The sequence below is a fragment of the Belonocnema kinseyi genome, chromosome 5, assembly GCF_010883055.1.
Source record: "Belonocnema kinseyi isolate 2016_QV_RU_SX_M_011 chromosome 5, B_treatae_v1, whole genome shotgun sequence".
In the NCBI taxonomy this organism is placed as follows: domain Eukaryota; kingdom Metazoa; phylum Arthropoda; class Insecta; order Hymenoptera; family Cynipidae; genus Belonocnema; species Belonocnema kinseyi.
Genome location: NC_046661.1, coordinates 141,499,346 through 141,523,925, shown reverse-complemented (window position 1 = coordinate 141,523,925; position 24,580 = coordinate 141,499,346). Strand labels below are relative to the sequence as shown.

General features: G+C 30.8%; 2 protein-coding genes across 4 annotated transcripts in view; one reads left to right on the top strand and one right to left on the bottom strand.

Moving 5' to 3' along the window:
- The window catches only part of LOC117173465 (NGFI-A-binding protein homolog), a 62,653-nt gene extending 51,249 nt beyond the window's left edge, over nt 1–11,404 (top strand). Inside the window, exons 7-10 of the mRNA XM_033362057.1 lie at nt 3,841–3,911; nt 4,026–4,137; nt 4,232–4,288; nt 10,819–11,404. Coding sequence (XP_033217948.1) covers nt 3,841–3,911; nt 4,026–4,137; nt 4,232–4,288; nt 10,819–10,926 — 348 coding nt within the window. The 3' untranslated portion in view covers nt 10,927–11,404. The remainder of the gene's footprint in view (nt 1–3,840; nt 3,912–4,025; nt 4,138–4,231; nt 4,289–10,818) is intronic.
- Nucleotides 1–24,274, bottom strand: part of LOC117173467 (kappaPI-actitoxin-Avd3c-like) — an 89,375-nt gene extending 65,101 nt beyond the window's left edge. For 2 of the 3 annotated variants that reach the window (XM_033362059.1, XM_033362058.1), the window contains exons 1-2: nt 24,072–24,274; nt 17,963–18,124 (exon numbers count right to left, since the gene is read on the bottom strand). In XM_033362059.1, coding sequence (XP_033217950.1) covers nt 17,963–18,124; nt 24,072–24,147 — 238 coding nt within the window. In that variant the 5' untranslated portion in view covers nt 24,148–24,274. Of the gene's footprint in view, nt 1–17,093; nt 17,466–17,962; nt 18,125–24,071 lie in introns of those variants that run through there. The other variant, XM_033362060.1, reaches the window with a different exon arrangement.
- Between the last annotated feature and the right edge of the window lie 306 nt (nt 24,275–24,580).

Below are 24,580 nucleotides of genomic sequence, written 5' to 3'. Positions count from 1 at the left end.
TGTAATGGCGGTTTTTGGCCCGCCTGCACGCTGCTCATCATGAACTTCTCCGCAGCCCCTCGAGAAAATATGTACGCCACCGACGCACCATTTGCACCCTCATGCATTTCTCACCATAAATATGCACCAATTCAGTGTGAATTTCGTTGCCATTTAACTCTTTTGCAGTTAAAAAGCGAATAACTGCACGCAACTCACAAGTGGACACATTTTTCACAGGTCGCTCCATGGTTTCCAAACCGGTACTGATGAAAAAAAAATTTTCGGCAGCTAAGACCCATTCCGCTCTTATCGGTATATCCTAAACCAAAACTATGTTCGGTCCCAGCTCGCTAGATGGCGCTGGGGCAAAACGGCCGACTAGGGAAACTTACTTTTTGGACACCTCTCGTAGTATATCCCTAGAGGACCTCTTTTTACTTTTATTCACAATTTCACATAAAACTCAACACTCTTTTATTTTTTTATTATTATTTTTTTTTAATGATGTGTTAAAAAATTAAAAAGTAAAGGCTGTGTGCGGCAACGTGACGTGCAATATTTTGAATCGGGGTGCCGCACACAACTTTTAATTTGTAATTTGTTAAACATATGATTAAATAAAAATTAATAGTTGATAAAAAAAGATGAAAAAAGTGTTGAGTTATATGTTTTCGCGGACCCATTGAACGGTTTTTTTTTGACGGTCACTATTTAGTCATTTTACGGTCAAGCAATTGTTTAAACGTTTTGTTCAAGAGATCCGCTAGAGATGTAAATTATAGCATGTTTTTTTTAATATATAATGCACGCATATATACATATACCTACATATCTCAAGAGGTCATCCCCAAATTACGTCAAACGATTACGCTTTGGGGGGGGGGGGGAAGATATTGAGAAAAAATTTTACTTGAAGAAAATAATAAATCTTAAGGTATTATAATCTAGAGAAAAGGCAGCAGAATTTTAATCTATATTAGAAAAAAAATTTATTTTTTTTGAAAAAAATGCTAAAAAAATTCTCTTCAAAGGGAGGTTTAAAATACTTTAAATTCCTAGCATTTGAAGTAAAAATATTCGATTTTCAACAAGATAGATGAAGTTTTGAACAAATAGTTAAATTTGCAGCTAAAGAAGGTCATTTTTAACAATAAATGAAACAGTTAAATTTTTATGATGAGAATAGATTCTCAAAACAAAGAAACAAATTTTCAATAAAATAGTCAAATTTTCTTAGAAATGTTTTTTTCAACTAAAATTATGAATCTTTGACTAAACAAGGATGGGATTGTAACCAAATAATGCAAGTTTCTACTAAAAACGATACATTTGTTACCAGAAATGGAATTGTTAAATATTTAATTAAAAAAATTAATTGTACACCCACAAAAAAATTTAAACCAAAGAAATTAATTTTGAAATCAAATTATAAATCTTCAAACAGGTAGATTAATTTTTCAATCATCATAGACGAATTTTGAACTAAAAGACAGAAACTGTCAATAAAAAAAACAACAAATTTCCAAAAAATAGTTAATTTTTTAACCAAAGGATTCAACTAAAGTGATGAGTTTTTAAATATAAATACGTATTTTTAAACAAATAGTTAAATTTTTGATTAAAATAAATCAATTTTGAACTATAAGTGATATATTTAAATTTTAAGTTAAAGAACTTAATGTTGCACACAAATAAAAGTAATTTTCAACCAAAGGCGTGAATCTTCTAATAAAATTATTAATCTTCGGCAAAAGAAATGAATTTTAATCAAGTAGTTGAAGTTTCGACCCAAAATCTGCATGTTAATAAATAAATCTTTAAAAAAAAACCTATTTTTAATATTTATAAAGACTATGAGCATTTTTAGTTAATTAAAATCAGAATTTTGTCCAAAATATTGAATTTCAAAGCTAAGAAAAACTAATTTTCAACAAGTCAGTGGAATTTTCAACTTTTACAATTCATTATACTGGTAAACAAATCGTTTCTTTGGTTGAAAATTGAACTACTTTATTGAAAATTCTTTTTTTTTTTTGTTAAAAATTAATTTTCTTAACTGAAAATTTAACTATTCCGTTAATGGTTAAAAAATTTATATTCTTAGTGGAAATTTAAAACAAAAAGATCATCCTTTTTGTTGAAAATTTCACTATTTGGCTAAAAAACACTATTTTTTAGATAAAGAAAATGTAATCCAAAAAGGTAGAATTTCTAAACTGAAAAGGCTCAATCTTAAAATTTAATTTACAATCCGAAAGTATGATTTTTAAACTAAAAAGTTTATTTTCAACTAAATTAAAGGATTTTCTACGAAAATATTTGAATTTTAAACCCAAAAAGACGAATTTTCAACAAAACTGTTGAGTTTTAAACAAAAACAGAAAGACATTTATCAGTATTATTGAATATTCAACAAAAGAATTAAATTTTTAAACAAATAATAGCAATTTAAACAAAAAAAGAATCGTCAATATAACATAAAATATAATAATAAACTTTTCAACCAAAAATAATTAACTTTCAACCAAAATAGTTGGATTTTCTTAATTTTTTCTATTAATTGTATTTGCATTTAAGTGGTTCATTCTTTTATTTATCAATTCTCAATAAAATGTTGTTCAAGAGGTGGTTGACAATTGCAGAAACATACCTGCCGTAATTTTTGGATGACCCCTTATAACTTAATGTGTCTAATATAACTAATTGCATGCATATCTATCATAAGTTTTTCATGATAAGCTTTGTGTCACAGTTTCTAGTCACGATTTACGATTTGATGAAATAAGGGGTGGGCAAGTGAGAAAAGGGAAATTATAGAAAGTGAGGGGAAATGAGGAGTGGGGAAGTTAGTGGAGAGGAAATAGTAAAAGTGGGGGGGTATTGGGAAGTAGGGATAGTGAAGGAAAATAGAGGAGGTGGGTTTAATGGAGGATGGGAGGTAGAGAAAGAGGAGTGTTAGCTGGAACAGTGAGGAGAGAGGTATGTAGGGGAGAAAAAAGCTGGGGAAGGATGGATTTAAGTGAGGGGAAGAAGAGAATGCAGATAGAGTAGGGTTGGGAAAGTAGGGGAGTGGAAGTGATGTCTAAGGAAAGGAAGTTAAAAAAAGGAGTGTTAATGCAGCGGGGACAGGAGAAAGTAGTAGAGGAAGAAGTTGTAGAAGAAAGGCAAAAGCCACGTGAGAGCAGGATAAGAGGTAAAAATCGATGAAGTAGGGAACTATACCAGTGGGAGAGGGAGGTTCAAACTACTTAGAACATCTTAATAAGCTTAATAGGTTTCTCATAATAGGTCTCTATCGTAGTTTCCAGCTATGATTTACGATTTGATGGAATGAGGAGAAGGAAAATGAGGAGAGGGAAATTATACGAAGTGAGAGGTGGGAACTGAATGGAGGGGAAGTAGGAGAAGTAAGGAGAGGAAAATCAGGATGGATGGGGAGAGTGAAGAGAAATAAGGGACGTGTGTTTAAGGAAGGGAAAGTAAGGGAAATGGATGGAAACGAAGGTGAGTAGGGGAGAGGAAATAGGGAAGGAGCAGTCGTAATTTGGTCAGTGAGCAGGGAGGAACGTAGGGGAGGAAGAAGAATGTGGATGGAGTATGGGAGGGAAAGTAGGCCTGGTAGGGAGTGTGCGAGTGTGAAGGGAAATGAGAAGGGAAATGGCAGATGAAGAGAAGTAAGGAAAAAGGAGTGTTGATTAAGGAAGCGAAGAGAGGAGGAAAGAGTAGAGGAAGAAGTTAAAGAGGGGAAGTCTGGAGTGAGGGCAGGGGAATGGTGTTTGATGACTGCTCTGGTTTTTTAATTATAATTGGTATCAATTTCTAGTTTTTCCAACTGTCTGTAGCAGTTATCTGTTCCAGATGGAATTAGATCTTCGTTGCTCAGCTACGGAAATTAACAGTTCGAATCTGAGAAGACAACGATCGTCGAGGTGACTATTACTCTTATTTTTATCAAAAATGCTAACAATAAAGATTAAAATAATTAAAAAATGGTTATATTTTTTTTAATTTCACTTTATGGACAAATTTTTTTAATGATTCAGTCCAGTTTGGAGGAAGAAGAGTAATAATGGTTTATTCAGCTCTAATATCGAGGAAATCAGCGATTCCGATAGTCAATTTTCATTCTCAAATGAGGAATCTTCATCCTTACAAGTTGGTTAATTTTAAAATTTATAAAAAAATTTCATTGTCACTTCTCATTGTGTTTGTTATGTTTTGTAATAATATTACGATATTTTTATTTTAGGATATGCACGATACTGAGGGAGATAAAATGGATAAGGAGAGTGATTTTAATCTCAAGGTATTTTTTATTCCATAGATATTTAACCTACTTGGCATTTTTTAATTAAATTGCAATTATTTCATCAAAAAATTCAAATAAATAACAGTAAGAATAATTGAAAAAATTCGTTACAAAATTCACACTCTCTCCCCTATGTTCCCCTTTTTTTAAATGCCTTTGACTCTTTGTTGGTAAAACAATCAACTGTCTTTTTTTAACATTCGTCTTTTTTAATATAAAATTCGTTCAAAATTGTACTATTTGGTTGAAAAACTGATGCTCGTAGGTCGAAAATTCAATAACTCGGTCAAAAGTTAATCTTTTTCTAACATTTTTTTGATTGTTTGTTGATTTAAATATATTGTTGAAAATTTGTTTGTTTGCAAACTGATGTATTTTGGTCACAAAATTCCACTGTTTTTTTATAAAATTTATTTTTGAAGGTCGAAAATTCAATTATTTGGTTAAAATATTAACTACTTTTAAAAATCATAAATTTTATTGATTGAAAAACTTAGTACATTTACTGAAAATTAATATTTTAAATAAATATTTAACTATTCAATTTTTCGTCTAAAGTTTATATTTTTTATTTAAAAATCCAAAGATCGGGTTAAGATTTGACTGTTTTTAATTACAAAATTAAACTATTTTATCAAAAATATAATTTTGTTGCCGTAAATTCAGCTATTTAATTAGATATACATTTTTCGTATGAATAATCAATAATTCTATTTTTAGTTGAAAATTGATGTTTTCTATTTGAAAATTCGACTATTAAATTAAGCCTAAAGAATTAAGTTTAAAATTCACGTTTTTTTTATTCGTTTTTTTTTTTGCTGAAAAATAATTATTTTAATGAAAATTTAATTATTTAATTTTTCCTGAAAAATGTATCTTTTTATTTTAGAATCCAACGACTGGGGTATAGATCGAAAATTCGACTGTTTTGTGAAAAAATCATTTTTGCTGGTTGAAAATTCAACAATTTGGTTGAAAAATCAACTACGAAAAAAACTTATTTTATTGATTGAAATTTGTAATATTTTCTTTAAAATCCTTTTTTTCTCGATTGAACATTAATTTTCTTACCGTAAAATTTAACTATTAAATTCATGGTTAAAATTTGGTTTTTTTGGTTGAAAATTCAAGTATTCAATTTCTCATTAAGAATTCATCTCTTTTTGGATAAAAATTCAACGAAATTCAAACGAATTTTCGTTTAAAATTTGATTATTTTGTTGAATGTTCGCTTAATTTTTTATAATTTATTCTTTTAGTTGAAGATTCATCGTTTTAGTTGTAACTTAATTTCTTTGATTGAAACTTCGACATTTTTTAAAATGAAAATTCGTCTTTTTTATACATTCAACTATTCTATATTTAAAGTAGAACAAATTTATTTATTGAAATATCAACTGTTACATTTTTCTTAAGAATTCATCTGTTTCATTAACAACTTAACTTCTTTGTTGAGAATTATTTTATTAGATTTTTTGTTCTTAGAAAATTAATTTTCTTGAATGAAAATTAATTAATTTGATTAAAAGTTGAACTATTTTTTTTTTAAATTAGATTTATCAGTTAAATATTCATCTCTTTGGCTGAGAATGTAACTATTGTGTTAAAATTTCAACATTTTAATTGAAAATTCGTCTTTCTGAATATAAAATTCAACCTTTGAGACTCACTTTGAGAGACCTTTCAGACTCACTGATGCAGAAACTGTCGTGAGTGTTACACGTTTCCCCGCAATCGCAGGGCAGTGACAGAGGATATGAGTGGAAGTCTCATTATCCTTTCCGCACAGACGAGAGAGGGGAATTTCTTCAAGCTCTATTTCATGTATGTGATACCAGAGGTTTCCATGTCCTATAAACATTTCTGTTATGACTTTGACTTCATTCCTCCCGAACTTAAGTATTTCTTTCGCTCGATGAGGGTTTAGCTTTGAGCCCAAGAGTGTTTTAGCCTGTCTGCAGCCAGAGACCGCATCCCACTCATTTTGATGTTCTTCATTCAGCCAACTGGTAATGTCTTCAGTGACCAACCTACTGGAAATGCCTACAGCTAGCTCAGGTCCAGTAAAATTTCCCTTTGTTGCTAGCTTGACTAGCCTGTCCGATATCTCGTTGCCCCTGATGCCACTGTGTCCAGGGATTCAGAACAGAGTGACTTGGTTTTCTGTCGCTAGCTTAGTCAGTGCCTCAAATCACTCACATACTAGCAGCGACGTGGTCCTTGTTCCATTCAGAGCCATGGTAGCAGCCCTGCTATCTGAGCAAATGCAAATGTTTCTTTTTCCGCCATTCTCCATTGCCTTGTAGGCGCACTGGAGCAAGGCCATAATCTATCGCGACTGTGAAGCCCATTCCGTTCCTTCTACGATATACACCTGCTCCAGCGTTCTCCATGTTCTTGGAGCCATCTGTACAGCAGTTGTCTCTATCACTGGGCAGGTGTGTCTCACCGTTAGCCCATTCCTCTTTCGTGGATAGGCTAACTCGGTACTTTTTGTCGAAGAGGTAGCGACATGAGGACATTTTGTCCCTGAGCATACTCAGTGTCGGCCTCTTCGTGATGTCAATTGGTATCCGCATAACTATCGAGATACTACTATCGTTTACCATATTTAGTCTCCAGGCTGCCTTCGAAGCCGCGGCTTATATGATGAGATGGAGGGATTCCAAACCTATTAGTACCCCCCAGGGCCATCGTGGCGCGACTTCGACGCACCAGTGATACCTCTCAGAATCAGTCCCCTGACTCTTTCCAGTCGGGACTTCACAGTAGAAGGTTCGACCCTGGTCAACCAGACGACTGCCGCATAGGTTAGTCTGGGTCGCAGGATCGCTATGTAGATCCACATAAGTGTCTCCGGTTTCAAGCCCCAGCTTCTCCCTATGGCTCTTCCACAGAGCCAAAGAGTCGCTACTAACTTCTTGCTCTGATTTTCCACGTGCTCGTTACATGACAGCTTCTTATCCAGGATGAATCCTAGATATTTGGCTTGCCCTTTGATTTCGAGTTTTTGTCCCACCAATTTCAATGTGCCCGTGGTTCCCCACTTGTAACTTCTGGTGAACACAACATCCGTCTTACTCGGATTGACTGAAAGTTCAGTCCTCTTACACCATGAATCTACTATTCCTAATGCTTGCTGCATTACTCCGAAGAGCGTATCCAGATGCTGACCAGATGAGCCCCGCATGCAAGGGTAAGACTAATTACTCGAGGAGGTCTTCCGGTGTCCTGGAGAGGCCGTTAGGACACCTTTGTAACCCCTAGGTGCCGAAGTTCCATGGGCACGATCACTCTACACCCATGCCTTAGGGGGGGTGGTCACATTGAGCGAGAAACTCAATTAATACCCGTTTGCAGGCCATCATACCAACGGAGGGCTGTTTCTTGGTCACTGTGCGGGCTGAAGCTTATTCCCGTGCTGATACCAGAAATTGGAGATTAGTTCAGGAGAGACCTCGACCCAGGGATCCAGAATACCCGTGTTAGATAGGCTCTTTCACCCGTCTATCATACTACAATCATGCGTACTAGGAGAGTCCGTTTATAGGCATCCTTCTCAAAACACCCAGGAGAGTCAGTTTATGGGGTTACTTTTATCCATATCCATACGCATTCAGGCCGAGGTCCGTTTGTTCCCTATGTCCCACACGCTTAAGCCTCTCCACCAACTACAAGGTCTTACAGCCCCTAGGGGAGGATATTTTAGGTTAAAAATTGATCTTCTTTGGTTAACAATTCAACAGTCTTCTAAAATATTCGTCTCTTTTTCGATAAAATTCCACCATTGGATTATTGGAAAAAATCGTTTCTTTTTGTAGAAAATTAATATTTTTTTAATGAAAATGCAACTATTTTCAACCATTTCGAAAATACAATATATTTCGAGGTGCGTTCCGCCAGCACCTCCAAAACGGAATTTGAATGTTTTCTTTATGCCATAATTTTGGGCTTTTTCAGTCTTTTCTTGTGCACTGATGCCGATTTTTGGGTTCTTTTATTTTTCTATAAAAAAAAACAACTTTTGGGTTGCGGTGCTGATCGCCAGCACCTTCACTATGGAAAATTGAAAGAACCAAACAAATCAACCGTGACAGAACAAAATATAAGCACATCAGAATATCGGACTTTTTTGGGGTCTTTTTGGGATAAATCTCGATTTCTGGGCTCTCTTTTTTTCTCAAACCCCGGACTTTTTGGTGAAGGCTCTGGCCATTGACTTTTGTATTATATTTTTCTTTAGTTTTGTTTAACATCTATATTTTTAGTTAGGGGTAGCTGTCAGTATTACGGGTTGTTTTCGGACGATATAATTTGTTATTTTTAATTAACACAAAACTAGCTCAGACTTACGGTATATTTTTTCTCGTACTTATTCCATATATTTTATTTTGGGATTTTTTTAAGGGTTACGGCTGATTTTTGGAAATAATCTGTGAGGGTTTTTATTAGTCGAAAAATAGCACAATATTCGGACATGCTTACATTTAGGCTAGGTGCGTACGTTATTTTAAGGGTAATTTTTAGGAGAGAAGTATTGTTTGTTCAAAATTAATTTTTGCAGTTTATAAGAGCCCATAAAAGCCAAAAATTCTGACTCTGTTGATTTTCATAATTTATCAAATTTTCTTTAGTGTAGGCGCTAGCAGGCAGCACCTCCGCCCCAAAAATACTTTTTTTTCACAAACATAAAAGAGACAAAAAATCTGTATTGGTGCCAATAAGAACTTGAAAAATCCCAAAATTCTGATATGCTTCCTTTTAGTTCAATTGTGCATTTTATTTTAAGGGTAATTTTTCGGAGATAGGGGTTTTTTTTTTAATATCTGCATTTTTGAAGAGCCCAAAAAACCCCAAAATTCTGGCAAGCTTAATTTTGTAAATTTTTCAAATTTTATAGCCCGAAAATCGGAATTGATTCCAAAAAGACCCTAAAAAAGCCAAACATTCTTATATGCTTACGTTTAGTTTGAATTCATATTTTATTTTAAGAGTAGTTTTTAAAAGATAGGAGTTGTTTTTTCAAAATTAATTTTTGCACTTTTAAGAGCCCAAAAAACAGCAAAAATTCTGGCGCGATTGATTTCTTTAATTCTTTCAATTTCCTGTTGTGGAGATGCTGGCGGCATTGAATTCAATATGATACCTATACATACATTATAATATTAATCAAAACAATTTTCTGTTCTATTTTGTTTTCATTTTTATGAAAATCACCCTGTTTCTCGAGAAAAAAATGATATTAATTTTGTTCTTAAGGCCATGTGACGATAGGGTCACGTGACCAAACCTGGTCTTCAATTTTTCCATCCCAACTTACGTCTAAACGAAATGAGGTATCGCTATGAAGGTTTGGGAAATGAAAGAGGAGGTAATAAAGTCCAAGTCTCTGCTTTATTCCGGTGGAAATTTTGAGAAAAAGGTTTTTTTTTTAAAGAAAATACCAGTGGAAGTTTTCTTTCCCAACTTACGTCCACACGGAAGGAGATATGGTGTTAAAAATTTGGCACGATAAATAGAAGGCATGGAAGCAATTTACAATGTTGTCAATGGGCTAGTTATGAGGTTAATATTGATCAAAGTGGGACAAACCAACAAAAATAGCTCACGAACATTATGCACAAATAATGCAGAAACTAATGTTTGTACTTGAAATGCAAATAAACATATTTGGTCTGACATACGTATCAGTCTGGTATCAGCTGTGTTCACGATGTGCCCACTCTAATGTATTGGGGGGGGGGGTGTTTATAGATTGTGGCAAAATGTGAGATTAGCGCCATCTAGGGGACGTAGCAAGAACTATTGTCTACGGCAACGACCCCCCCCCTCCTTTCCTTCTCACCTTAATTTGTAGGTTATGTTGACTTCTCTTTCTAAAATAAATACATGAATAATAATAACCAAAAAAACCAACCAAAAATCGAACAAAATAAAATCTATCATCGATCAAATGCAATAAAATGTTTAAGTCTGTTGCAATCGATCTATCATAGAAAGATAGAAAAGATAGCAAAAAATTATAATTCTTGCAGCTACAGTGAACTTGAGCAGACGTGAGCAGACGACAGAACTTCTATCGTCTGCTCAAGTTCATTTCGAATTCTGAATTCACACGAGCGCCACCACGGGACGTAGTAATTACTATAATCCGTTCACCACTTTTCTATGAGAGTGGGCCAACCGTGGCTGTATCAAAGCAGCACTAGCGCAGCGAGTAGACAATTTCGAACTTCTACGGGTCTGTGGGTAAAACAGATTGCATGATTACCTACAGAGAAAGTTAGAAGTCAAACTTCTACTGTACAGACTAAATGTGTCCGTCGATAATCATTATTTGCATAAATAAACTTTTTTCTTCCTCTAACTCTTTGCAAGGCCACAAACGATTCTTTAAAATTTATTAACATTTCCCGAAAAAAATTTCCGCGTTATTTAAACTTTTATTTTTCAATATGGGGGAAAAAATATTGATCTTAGGGCTGACTAAATTTAAAATTAAAAATTAAAATTTGTTTCGTTTACAGGTGATAGCATCTCGTGGAGACAATATAATTGCAGTGGCAAATCCTGCCTTAATGAACTGCAATCACCCAATAAAAGAAGAGCCAGTAGACGAAAAATCGACCCTGTGATTATTTTATTATTTTGTAAATTATATTGTTTAAGTTCCCACCCACATCGTGAAAAATGCAATACGTAATAGTAATTCTTATTGTGAATGTAATGATCGAGTGCAATATGGTAAAAGTATGAAATGCTTATCACCATAAGATTAATATTAAAATTAAAACATTAATTATTATAAAACTGTGCTTAGGGAGCTTGAATGACAAATTATTTTTTTCATTCTAGAGTATTAAATTTCAATTTCATTTCACATTCCATGACTGCAGATATTCATATTAATTTTTTATTTTTGTGAAATAATTCTTTAACTAAATCTAGAATATCTATAAGATTTGATAGATCTTTCGCTTTTATATGACAAAAGTTGTTATCTAGTTTTAGCAAAGTACTCGAAAAATACTCGCGAATACTCGTCGACAACTATGATTAAATAATGATGATAATAATAACTTGCAAACATGCATTTGTAAATAATTAAGTAATCAATGATAAATACAAAGTGAGAATTTTCCAATTTTTATTTGCATTTCCTATTTAAACAAACTCTATCATTTTTTTTTTTAGAAATGTTTGTTAGAGTATGAAATTTAGTATTATATGTACGATATTGTATACTTGGAAAGCTTTTTTTATTTTTTTTTTAAATATTTTATACCGCAAGTGCTTATGTATATATTTGTAATAAAGCATAAGAGAAGAAAAAACTAAAGTTTTGTTTATAATGATAAATTATATATATTATGAATGCATAAGAATTGGTTTCCAGGGTCAATTACATAAGCATCATTAATGACCAGAAAAAATGGTTGATAATCGGGAAATGACAATGAAAAAAATTTTTTAATTAATAATTTTTAATTCTTTGAAATCGCAGGATACAAAATTGAGAGACTTAATAGTTGCACAATTTCCAGTTTAAAAGGGTTTTTGCTTAAATATTAATGTTCATGAAAATTTCTGATTTGAAAATGTTCAAAATATCGAGAATTTCATGAAAATGAATTATTTACTCTTTTTGGACATATTCTTGTGAATATATCTACAAAATTATATGTTTCAGTAAATCATTTTTTTTCAATTAACAGTTTTATGATCCAGAAGTTTCAACCTTTTAGAATTATGATGAATGTTTTTGACGGAAAATAAACCTTTTTGTTTAAAAATAAGGTTTTTAGATGAAAATTCAACTTTTTTGGTTGAGAATTCCTGAATTTTATTAAAAATTCGTCTTTTTTTGGTAGTAAATAAATCTCTTTATTTAAAAAGTCTTCTTTTTTAGTTTCAAATTCAACTTTTTTGTTGAGAACTCTTAAATTTGGTCAAAAATAAGTTTTTTTTTAGTGGTAAAATAATCTTTTTGTTTAAAAAATCATCTTTTTTAGTTTAAAAGTCAACGTTTTGGTTGAGTATTCTTGAATTTTACCTAAATGCGTATCTTTTTATAGTCAAATAATTTTTTTGATCAAAAATACCTCTTTTTTAGTTAAAATCGTAACGACTATGTTTTAAAGTTGAACTGCTTTCATAAAAATTAAAAAATTGTTCTTTCTTTTTTAAAAATTCAACTTTTTTATTCTGAATTCTTGAATTTTATTGAAATTCGTCTTTTTTTTAGTAAATTACTATTCATGTTTAAACATTCTTTTTTTTAGTTGAGAATTCTTAAATTTTAGTAAAATTCGTCTTTTTGGTTGTAAATGAATCTTTTTGTTTAAAAATTCTTCGTTTTTAGTTTAAGCTTTAACTTTTTGGTTAAAAACTCTTGAATTTTATTAAAAATTCGTCCTTTTTCTTAGTAAATCTTTCTTTGTTTTTTACAAATTATCTTTTTTAGTTGAAAATTCAACCTTTTGGTTCAGAATTCTTGAATTTTATTGAAATTCCTCTTTTTGTTGGTTGTAAATTAATATCTTTGTTTAAAAATGTATCTTTATAATTTAAAATGTCAACTTTTGTTTCCGAACTCTTGAATTTTATTAAGAATTTGTCCTTTTTGGTAGTAAATTAATCTTTTTGTTTAAAATTTTATCTTGTCAGTTAAAAATTTAACGAGGTGTTAAAGTTGATCTACTTTCTTAAAAATAAAAATAAATTTTCTTTCTTTCTTAAAAATAGAACTTATAGGTTGAAAATTTTTGAATTTGATTACAAATTCGTCATTTTCCTAGGGAATCATTCTTTTTGTTCAAAATTGGATCTTTTATAGTTGAAAACTCAACTTTTTGGATGAGAATTTTTAAATTTTATTAAAAATTCATCTTTTTGATGGTAAATCAATCTATTTATTAAAAAATTCTTCTATTTTAGTTTCAAAATCAACTTTTTTATTGAGCACTCTTAAATTTTATTAAACATTCGTCTTTATTGGTAGTAAAATAATATTTTTGTTTAAAAATTCATTTTTTTAAATTTAAAATTCAAAGTTTTGGTTGAGTGTTTTTTAATTCTACTGCAATGCGTATCTTTTTATACCAAATTATTTTTGAAAAATTGTTATTTCTTTCTTAAGAATTCGTCTTTTTTCTTAGTAAATCTATTTTTTTACAAATTCATCTTTTTTAGTTGAAAATTCAACTTTTTGGTACAGAATTCTTGATTTTGATTGAAATTCGTCTTTTTTGGTAGTAAATTAATCTCTTTGATTGAAAATATATCTTTTTAATTGAAAATGTCAACTTTTGTTTCAGAACTCTTGAATTTTATTAAAAATTCGTCTTTTTACATTCTCATTCATGAGAGTGTAATTAGAGCATTTTCAAAATTTGAAATTTTTTCTTCGTCAAATTTTAGAAGAAATTAGAAAAGTTACATACTTTTGAAAATGTTGAGAATGTTCAGAAAAATAGAACAAAAAATTTTCTGATAGATTACGAAATTTCATTATCATAATGACATTTCTCAAGTAGACAAAATTCAAAAAGTTATATTCTTTTCAAAATTTTCAAAATTTTCAACGAAAAAATGAAAAGAAAATTTTGTAATGGGTTGACAAAAATATTCATCCAAATTTCTACTAGATATAAACTATATATTTTTTTCAATACTATTCTCATTAAATTTTTTAATTAGACAAATGTTCAAAAAGTTGGAACATTTTCAAAAGTATGTAATTTTGTTTTTAAAAGACCCGTAAGTTTGAGAACTTTTTTTAAAATAAATCGAAAAAATGGCTCTTTGGTTGGAAATTGAACTGCTTTGTTAAAAATTCTTCTTTTTTTTGGTTAAAAACTGTCTGTAGTAATTAAAAATTTACTAATTCCATTTTTGGTTGTAAATGGTTTGTTTTTTTTAGTTGAAATTCAATTTTTTGTTTAAATTGAACTATTTTCTTGAAAATTCTTTTGTTTTGTTTGTTGAAATTTTATCTAGTTTCGTTGAAAATTAAAATTTTGGTTTGAAAGTTCTTGTATTTTGTTGAAAATTCGTATTTTTGCTAAAAAAATAGACTTTTTTATTAAAAATTCATATTTTTGTTTTGACAATGTTAATATATTTTGTATAAAAAATTTGTCATTTTGTCTTGAAAGTTCAATAATTTAGTTTGAAAAAATCAACTATTTAGTAAAAAAATTCTTTCTTTTATAATTTAAAAATATTGTTTTAAATTGAAACTTTTTTCTTTTAATTTGCGATTTATTACAGAAGTTTATAATTAACCACCCTGCTCGTTAATTAATCTTTGAACATTTTATTATCTATTTTAATTAAAGATAAAAGTAAAAGTATTACAAGCATACATTTTTTAGAAATAAACAGTTTTATTTCGTATGAAATTTTTTTGAAATTTGCACAGAACTCCGATGCAGAATTATTAAAAATTTCGTTTCTGTTACTACATTTTACCAATTATTTTTCTAACAATTTTTAAAGAAACGAGAAAAAATTAAATGCTAGTCTTAGCGGAAAATGAAGGAAATGTGTCGCAATATGTGTTAGCTTTAAATATATGTATAATGTATAAATCATGGCAATATGGATGAAACTTTAATAAGGCCGAAAAAAGTTAAGAAACATTTTTTTTTTTAATTCTTAAAAAAACATTAAATTTTTTCGATGTGCAACAGCAGAAATGTTACCATTTTTATAAATCTTACTATTTTCAGTCAATGTTTAGCCTGTATACTTTCAAATTTACCGCCATATATATCGCCTACTGCGTGTGGCGTCTGCATAGACACTCAGTAATTTTCAGTTTCGCACCTGGAACGAGGATGCTCCTTGCACTCACATCACGTCGTCTCTTCAAATTTCGCAAATAAAATCGAGACTCGCGATTAAAGTCAACCTTATTTCAGTAATTAGTTTGAAAACCCCACTTAGTGCGCGAATAATTGTTATATTAAATTAAAATATACTGTTATGTATACATTTTTTCCTTTCTTCCTGCCTAACCTTGAATCACCACGTAATTACGATAAGCCTTAAAAGACAAAACAAGTTACCAATTTCTCGCCTGAAGCAACATTTTTTAACCGCTTAGTGGTCGGATTACCCGGCCGGTAATACAGCCGGGATCCGACCAGTTTACCGTGATATTTTTAGCCGGATTCCCCGACCAGCGCCCGGCCTAAACCGGAACCCGGCCGGATCCATATATATGGACCAAGTCCATATATTTTTTGTATTTTAGAATTCGCAATAATCGGAAATTCGGAAAAAATGTTCTTGAACCAAAACAACTGCCTTCTTGGATGTGCATGAATATTTAGTTGAATCGAATAAATTTTTGTTGGGCTTAGCCAATAATTTTATTGCCCCCACCAAATTTCTTGGTAACATCAACCATAAACACTCTATTTACCAAAAGTTTTGGTTAAAACAACAACGACAAACTCTCTCGGTTACAGTTCTGTCACCGTAATCCCCTGTCATTGGCTGAAGTTTGGTGGCACTGACGTTTTGACTAGACTCTCCACCATGCCACGACTAACTAGTTAATTTGTACGTAATTTTGGCGATCCAAGACCAAATGATAAAGGGCTCATTTATTACAAATACTTGTTTTAGGCAGAAAATGATCCACATGTGCACCTGGTGTGGAGGAGATAGCCACAGCATAATTGATTTTGTTTTTGCAGATGAAAGACTAAGAAAGCTAGTGTAAGATACACGAAAAAAAAAGGCGAATCAAGATTAAAAATCTATAGAAACCGCAAGTTCGAATAGATTTTCAGAAAACGAGAAACTAAAGCATAGGAATGGCATAGAGGGCGCATAGGCTTTCTTTCTTGATATCATTATTAAAATTGCGATCAAAATGTGTGGTACTACGGTTTCAGGAAGAATGTCTGGTGAATGCGTGGTGGAATGATGAAATCCGCGCAGCCGTTTATGAAAAGAAACAAGCGTATCAAGAAAGTTTAACGATACAGGCGTTAGCGTTGAGGAGAGAAATGGACTTGAAAATAACTGCAGAGACAAAATGGGGAAAAGTTAATAGACTAGTTATGGAACGTGAAGCTAAAATCAGAAGAGCAGTAGAGAAAAAAATAAAAAATGACGCGGAAGTGTGAATATATTTTTAAAACAAGGTAAGCGAACTTATAAATGAGGCAACTTGGAAGTCGCTAATAAAGAATAAAAATAAGAGGACATCGACTGTGATCCGGTATGCCATTATTAAGAGTGCGACTAAAGTGTGTGGTACTGCGGTTGCAGAAAGAATGTCTGGTGATGCATGGTGGAATATTTTCAGTTGAATATTCAACCATCAAATTCAAATTAAATCAAAACTATTTTTTTTAAGTTGATCGTTTTAATTTGAAAATTGAACTGTTTCGTTAAAAATGTATGAATTCTTTTTATAAAGTCGTATTTTTGGTAGGTAGTTAATCTTCTTGATTAAAAATCCAAGTACTTGTTGGAAAATGTAATTGCTTTGTTAAAAATTCATTTTATTAGTTAAAGATTCATCTTTTTTTTAATATTTAACTTTTCGCTGGGAATATTCATCTTTTTTGTTAAATTCGAATGTTTCTGATGTATAATTAAAACATTTTTTCTTTAAAATGTCAAGTATTGTATTTTTAATTGAGAATTAATTTTTTAAATTGAAAATTCATTTACTTCGTTGAAAGTTCAATTTCTTTGTCAAAAATCATTTGTTTTTTAAATCATTTTCTATTTATAAATTCAACTATTTTCTTCAAAATTAATTTTTTGAAAATTTATATTTAAATTATAACAAATTTACATTTATTACAAAACTACATCATAAATCTGGTACAGAAGTAATTAAATTATTACTAAACCTAATAAAGATATAATATAAAGAATAGTAAATTATATTATAAAAAGTTAAAATATAATGACTAGCAATCGTGAGGCAGCGTTTATACTTTGTTATCCTAAAACGCTTACAAAAATTTTATGGCTCACAATTGTCTCTAATTACTTATTATGAATGACGACAATATATATATGCATTTTTAATAATTAGTAATAAATCCATTGTAAATTTTCCAAATTAATGAAATCGAAGGGCACCTGAGAAGCTAGCGATTAAAAACATGCACTCACTTCCCACACGACTCAGGTTCAACTCCTGTAAACAATAAAAATTTTCATAAAATAAACTGTAAAGTCCCCTCTTTAAAATGAGCCGAAGGAACTGTAAAAGTTTTCACTGTTTCTTGAATTACCATAATAAATGCAGAGGATGAGCAACACAAAAATTGCTCTGAGAAAATCATGCCTGCTATATCATCAGTCGGTAATGTAGTTTCCTACTAGAAGGTCTATTTTTCGGTTAGGCATTAATCTACCTTACCGACTGGTGGAATCTTAGCACGGACATGGACCATTATCGTCTATCGGTAACGGGCCAGTCTCTGGTTTATTGTCGTTTAGCTCAGAACAGAACCATATAGATTCAACGTGTAGCTCAGAGCAGAACCGGACCAGGTATACTACTATCTGATCTTTTTTTCGGAGATACCCCGCGAGGAGTGTGTGTATGTTATAATCGCTAGTTTTTTAGGTACTGTAACTAATAAAAATTAACAATTTCACCATTTTTATATTTATTATGAGAAAATATACCTTTACAAGCAGCTAAGCAATCCTTGTAGGTCATAAAATGGTTCGCATTTTTTGTACAACCTCCAAAGACAAACATTTCGCAATCATTGGTGTCAGGGTTGTAAGCATATCTTTCAAGATACATTCTGCATCTTCCAGATTCCACGGGCAGTACGCAAGAATCTGTCAAATATTTTATACTATTATACTATAAAATCATGCATATTTATTACTTATCAAAGAGCAGTTCAGTATTTCTCATGGGCTTGGCTAGTCGTAGCTTAGTGGGTAAAAGCATCAGACCGGCAATCCGAAAGACCTGGGTTCGAATCCCACCGGAGCTTGAGCTCAATTTTGTCAAAAATTTAAAAATAATTATCAATATTTTTTAAAACATTAAAAAATGGCAAATGTCAAAACAATTAACGTCAAGTCATTTAAAACATTTATGTGGTCAAAACCATAACATAAAAAAAATTGAAATAGTTGAACTTAAAATAAAATAGAAAAAATTTTCAAACACATTTGAACTATCGACCCATTGAATTTATTTTCTTCCAAAAAATATGAATTTTCAAACAAAAAAACTATCAAAGTAGTTGAATTTTTCACCCAAAAATACGAATTTTTATCAAAGCAGTTAAATTTGTAACCAAAGAGATGACACTTTCAACAAATTTTTTCTATTTTAACAAAACATTTATTGTTTAATCTATGATTTGAATTTCGATAAAAACGAATTTTTAACCTAATAAATGAATTTTTAACTAGAAAGGTAAATATCCAATCAAAAATGGAATAATTACATTTTCGACAAGAGATAAATTTTTAACTAAAATGATTAATTATAAAAAATGCATTTTTAAGAAAAGCGTTCTACATTCAACCAAAGAGATGAATTTTCAACTAAAGTGATTATACATTTTTATCTGACATAGTTATAATTCCAGTTAAAAAATAATTATAAAAAAAAATAACGATTTTCAACAAAATGGTTTAATTTTCAAATAAAATAAAGAATCTTTAATAAAAAAAATTACTTTTTAACAATATTATTCAATTTTCTACAGAGAAATATTATTTTTAACCATAAGTGTAATAATTGATATTTCAAACAAAACAGATTTAAATTTGAAATAAAAAACAATTTAAAACATTCATAAATCATATTAAAAAGATGATTTTTTAATCAGGAAGAATAATTTCCTATCGAAAAAGACGAATTACCAAACAAATATTTGAATTTTCAACTATTAAATAACAATTTCTTATTTAAATTATTAGTGTTCAACCAAAAGTGGAATAGCTAAATTTTTAGGCAAGAAAATTAACTCTGAACCACACAAAGGTTAAGTTTTAGCGGAATAGTTGAATTTTCAATCAAAGCGATAAATTTTCAGCTAAAAAATCAAATTTTTAACTGGAATAGCTATTTATTCAGTTAAACAATTAATTTTCAATTAACTGAAATAGTTATACATCCAAATGAAAAACAATTTTTAAAAAAACACAACAATTTTTTAAACAAAATCGTTCAATTTTCAACCCAAGATATGGACTTTACATTAGAATTAAGAATCGTTGACAAAAAAATGAATTCTTAAAAATATTGTTGAATTTTTTACAAAATAAAATTAGTATCCACTAAAAAAGATGAATTGTTAACAAAGCAAGTGAAATTTCAACTAAAAAGATACATTTTTAAACAAAAATGCAATAATTAAATTTTCATTGCAAAAAATTAATTGTCAATAAAAAATTTAACGTTTTTTAGAACAAAGCAGTTAAATTGTCAACTATAGAAATGAATCTTTAACTAAAAAATTAATTTTTAACATATTGGTTCAGCTTTCAACCAAGTTTTTAAACTTTTTACCAAAAAAGATGACTTTTGAACAATATAGATGCATTTCCATCAACATAATTAAATTTTCAACAAAGTAGTATGATAAAAATGTCAGTAAATTATTAGATTTTATGTATTTAGATATTACTTCAAAAGCAAATTTTTACAATTAAAAACCAGGAATGCATTTAGCAGTAAGTTAAAATTTTTAAGAATTAGGAGAAAGTAATGGAACTTATTGAAAAAATAATATAAACATCATTTTCACAACATTTTTCCTGTCAGAATTTGAATGTAAACAATTCAAAATTTTTGAAAAAATGAATGTGCAACTAAAATGATATAATTCACTTTACGCTTTCAAAAATTACGCCAAAGCATTCAGAAAATACCATTAATTCTGATAATATAAGATAATAAATTTTGTATAACTTAAAAATTGTTTAAACCATAATAATTATAATGAAAACTTAATATTTAGGCTAAAATTTGGATACTTTTAAAAAAAAACCATCAATAAAGCACGATTTTTTAGCTTTTCCGTGAAATAGTTGGATTTAAACAAAAAGAAATTTTTTCAACAATAAGCAAACAACTTAACTGAAAAATACTCTTTTCAAGTTGATTAAATAGAACATAGTATTAGTAAAATACACTTAATTCGCGATATTCTATGGAAATAAAAATATTTAAATAAATAAAAACTATTTAAACATTTAACAATTAATTTAAACATAGAAAAAATCTTGTAATTTATTTTTTATGTGGATGAATTGAAAAAATGAGAAAAAAAGGCATGATTCAGGGGAATCTTCCGAGAAATCTTTATGGTAAATGGGGTGGTTTTTGTGGCACAATTACAAAAATGTGTTTTTCTGATGCTATTCTTATGATAAACTTTAGGGAGTGGGCGGCATCTACTTATGAAAACCTTCCCAGTGGGCACAAAATTTAGCGACGTCTTTACGACATCGTTACGACATTTTTACGACATCCTATGTCTATGTCGTTGAAGTGTCTTCACGATATCGTAAAGACATAGTCAGATGATACGACATATTTACGATATCGTAAAGATGACTAAACGACATTGACATAGGATGTCGTAAAGTTGTCGTAAAAATGTCGTCACGATGTTATAACACACATTTATGGAGTTGAAATTAAAAAACTCATTTTTATTTTTATTCTTTGGCTGATTGTGAAGATAAATGATGAGGGTCAACTTGTTACATGTAATATTGACGATTCGGAATAAAATGGACAAAAACGTCTTCTTTTCTTATGTTAAATACGTGTTAAGTCACATAGAAATTATCAGTAAATCGGACTTCATAAACTGAGGCCAAATGGAAACACATTTTGTTTAGTTTTTTTTTTATAAATAATCTACAAAGTAGAAAGACTCTCGGTAATGGATTTTGTTGTGACAAATCTGTTTTTACGTCCCAGTGGGCACAAAATTTGGCGACGTCTTTACGACATCGTTACGACATCATGACGACAACTTTTCGACATCTTATGTCCATGTCGTTTCGGTGTCTTTGCGATATCGTAAAGACATTGTCAGATCATACGATTTAATTACGATATCGTCAAGACACCTTAACGACATGGATATAGGATGTCGTAAAGTTGTCGTAAAGATGTCGTGACGATGTTGTAAAGACGTCGCCAAATTTTGTGTACACTGGGGTAATAATAATAATTTTAAAAAACCCGTGCGAAAATTGCCTTATTTAAAAATAGGCCCAGCTTAGGTTCGGCGCAAATAGCCTCCCTTAATTATTAAGTAAGGCAATATAAATTATACCGCACTTACGGTAACCTTACGGCCCTGCCAAGAAACGGATATGAGCGCCTCTGTTAAATATCAGGCGTATTAAAAGAGGTCCTAAGTTGAGGCGTCCCTTATGCGCTGCCTATCAAGTTCAAACACGTTAAAATTTAACACTTTTTACAAAAAATGGATCGTGAGAAAATAAAAAAAAGATCTGAGTAGAATTAGATCGAAAAAACTACGAGCTTTTCAGTTAAAAAAAGAAACTTTTTAAAACCTTCAATTATTATAAAAATGTAAAATGTAACATTTTTCAAAATAAAAGAAGAAAAGTTATTAATACAATATTATTGCAGATTTATTATCGGTTCCAGTAATTTTACTTGTGATTTTATGAATAGTCAAGAAAATATTAATATACAGAATTATAATGTGAATCATTATTTTCTGCTATTATTTTTCATAAATATAAATTTAAATTTGCGCGGAATCGCGTGACGCACCATCTGGCGCCCCGTTGGTTATCGTGCGCATTTCGTACGGTCTTTTGTTTTCTCGGTGGTGAATCTATGAATGTCAACAGTGTCGGCACGTGTATGTCTTTTCATTTATAGCCTATATAATAAGTGTATAAGTAATTAAAGGTATTATTATCATATATTTTACATTTACATTAATTCATCTGTGTTAGAAACAATAAATTTCTATAAAACTACCTCTTTTGTAGTAGCTTTTCGAATGTTTGATTTTAAGGTTAGGTTAAATATTGATTATTGTATTTATCTTCTTTTTCAATAATGTTTCTGTAAAATTGAGTCTTTTCTATCAAGAATGAATTTATTTATTGTTTATAAGTTCTAGAAAACCAACATGCGCGTAATTATTTTGTTTTCCTTCTTACAAGTTTGATCAAGTCATTCACAAGCCAATTAAGTCTGCAACAAGAATTTATGCGAGCAGGAAAAGGGCGGTTATTCTGCCTATTTCAGATAAAATATATTTTATTATTTAATTTTCAACTCAATTTTTATTTGCTTTTCCGACTGAAGCCCAAAATTTATTACACTCTAATTAAAAAATAATAATTTAAGGAATTTGATAGGAAATATACACGGCCCGGAGAAGGGCCTTACTTATTTTTAAGGCGCAGAAAATATTACCTGATACGGACGATCTAAGGTTTTATTAAACCACCATCCTTCCGGACCCAAGTTCATGATAATTTTTCGTTTTGTCGTTAGGTTCGCTCACATCAGAACCCACCAGTTTGTATGAAACAGATATTTAAATAGCTAAAAACAAAACAGGCAAGAGGACGATTGTTTTCTTTGAAGACGACTTTTTCTCTGACAAGACTGTCTGCATCGGCTTTTGTTTTCATGACTTACCATGCTTCCCTGGCGGACCGAAGGAACCGAATGGAGCCTCTACAAAGTACCCGTAAAGACTCCATTGGGTCCCCATTCGTTTCCTTTTTACAAAACTCAAAAAAACAGCAAGATCCACGTTAAAATCCATGTTAAAATTTGTATTCTACGTTAAAATTATCTATAGAAGGTCACGGAATAATCGCAATAGTTTTTTTTCAACGGTAAAAAGTTTTAAAAAACATTAGACGTATAACTTTTTACTGCTGCAAAAAAAAAGTATTGCGATTACTTCGTGAGTTTCCAATAGAAAACTTAAACTTAGAATCCAAATTTTAACACTTTGAAAGTGGATCTTGCTGTTTTTTTTTTTTTTTTTTTGAGTTTTTGAAGAAGGAACCGAATGGGATCTTTGCGGGTACTTTGTAGAGGCTCCATTCGGTTCCTGCGGTATGGCAGGTAACAATTGTTACCTGCCATACCGGAGGAAGAGAATCTACTCGGTTCTGTTTTTGGGCGGACCTAACGACAAAACGAAAAAGAGTTATGAACTTGGTTCCGGAAAGATAGTAGTTTTTTGTTTTGTCGTTGGATTCGCCCAAAAACAGAACCGAGCAGATCCCTTTTTTCCACGGCATGTTCGATGACAAGCATGCTGCTAAAAGATTTTTAAGACAAATAAAGATCCTTTTAACAGTAACAAATTAAGAGGAAATGTTTGATCTACTTCGTTTTAGATAAATAGTACAATATTTAACTATTGTGGTGCTATGTTGCCGCTAATAGTGTGCAATTGCTTCTTCCGATTATTACACAAAAAATATAATTCTTGCTGAAAAGAGGTTTTTACCGGAAGCCTTTCTACTCTTTAGATTATTTATAAAAAAAAACTAGACAAAATGGCTTCTCATTTTGGCCTCAGTTTATCAAATCCGATTTATTAATGATTTCCGGGGGCGACTTCATCGTGGTTACAGGACCTCTAAATATCATTGTTATCAACAAAAAAACGCATTCATTTCATGGTGGATTCGAACAAATTGGGGGGGGGGGGTGATGCAAAAAACTGATAGAGAAAAAAATGTCGACCACCCTATAGTGTACACCAGACTCCCTTTTTTATTTAGATGCACTTACCCTTTTTTGCAGCCAGGGTACTTTGCATAATTGCAAAGGTGCAAAGAGAAATGAAGACGATTATTTTTGCATTCATTTTGTATCGTGATGTGGTAATGATTAACTTTTTAAATTGTTCACTTTTACTTGTATAGTGTCACTTTCGTGGTGGTCACTTTGGAACAGAGATGATCGCTTGCGTGCCTGCTGGCCTGGTTATATACAAACACCTGCTAGTCTGCAGAGAAATCCGTTATCCGTTATGTTTATATACTTATTCCCCCTCTAGTCTAGAGACTGTCTCGTCTTGAAAGGACAAGACGCGAATATTTTTTTAGTGTCAATAACCTATATGTATATGTCATAAACGGCCCGTGTAGAAATCGCCCCATTTTTCCCCATTCAAGTAAAGCAGTGGTCATAATCTCACTAGAACAACTGGACTAGACAGTTCTAGTCAGGACCCTTTCAGGCACTCTCAGGATTGTTTATTTTATATCTAGTTAGGCCCCAGTATTGTATTAGAGGCA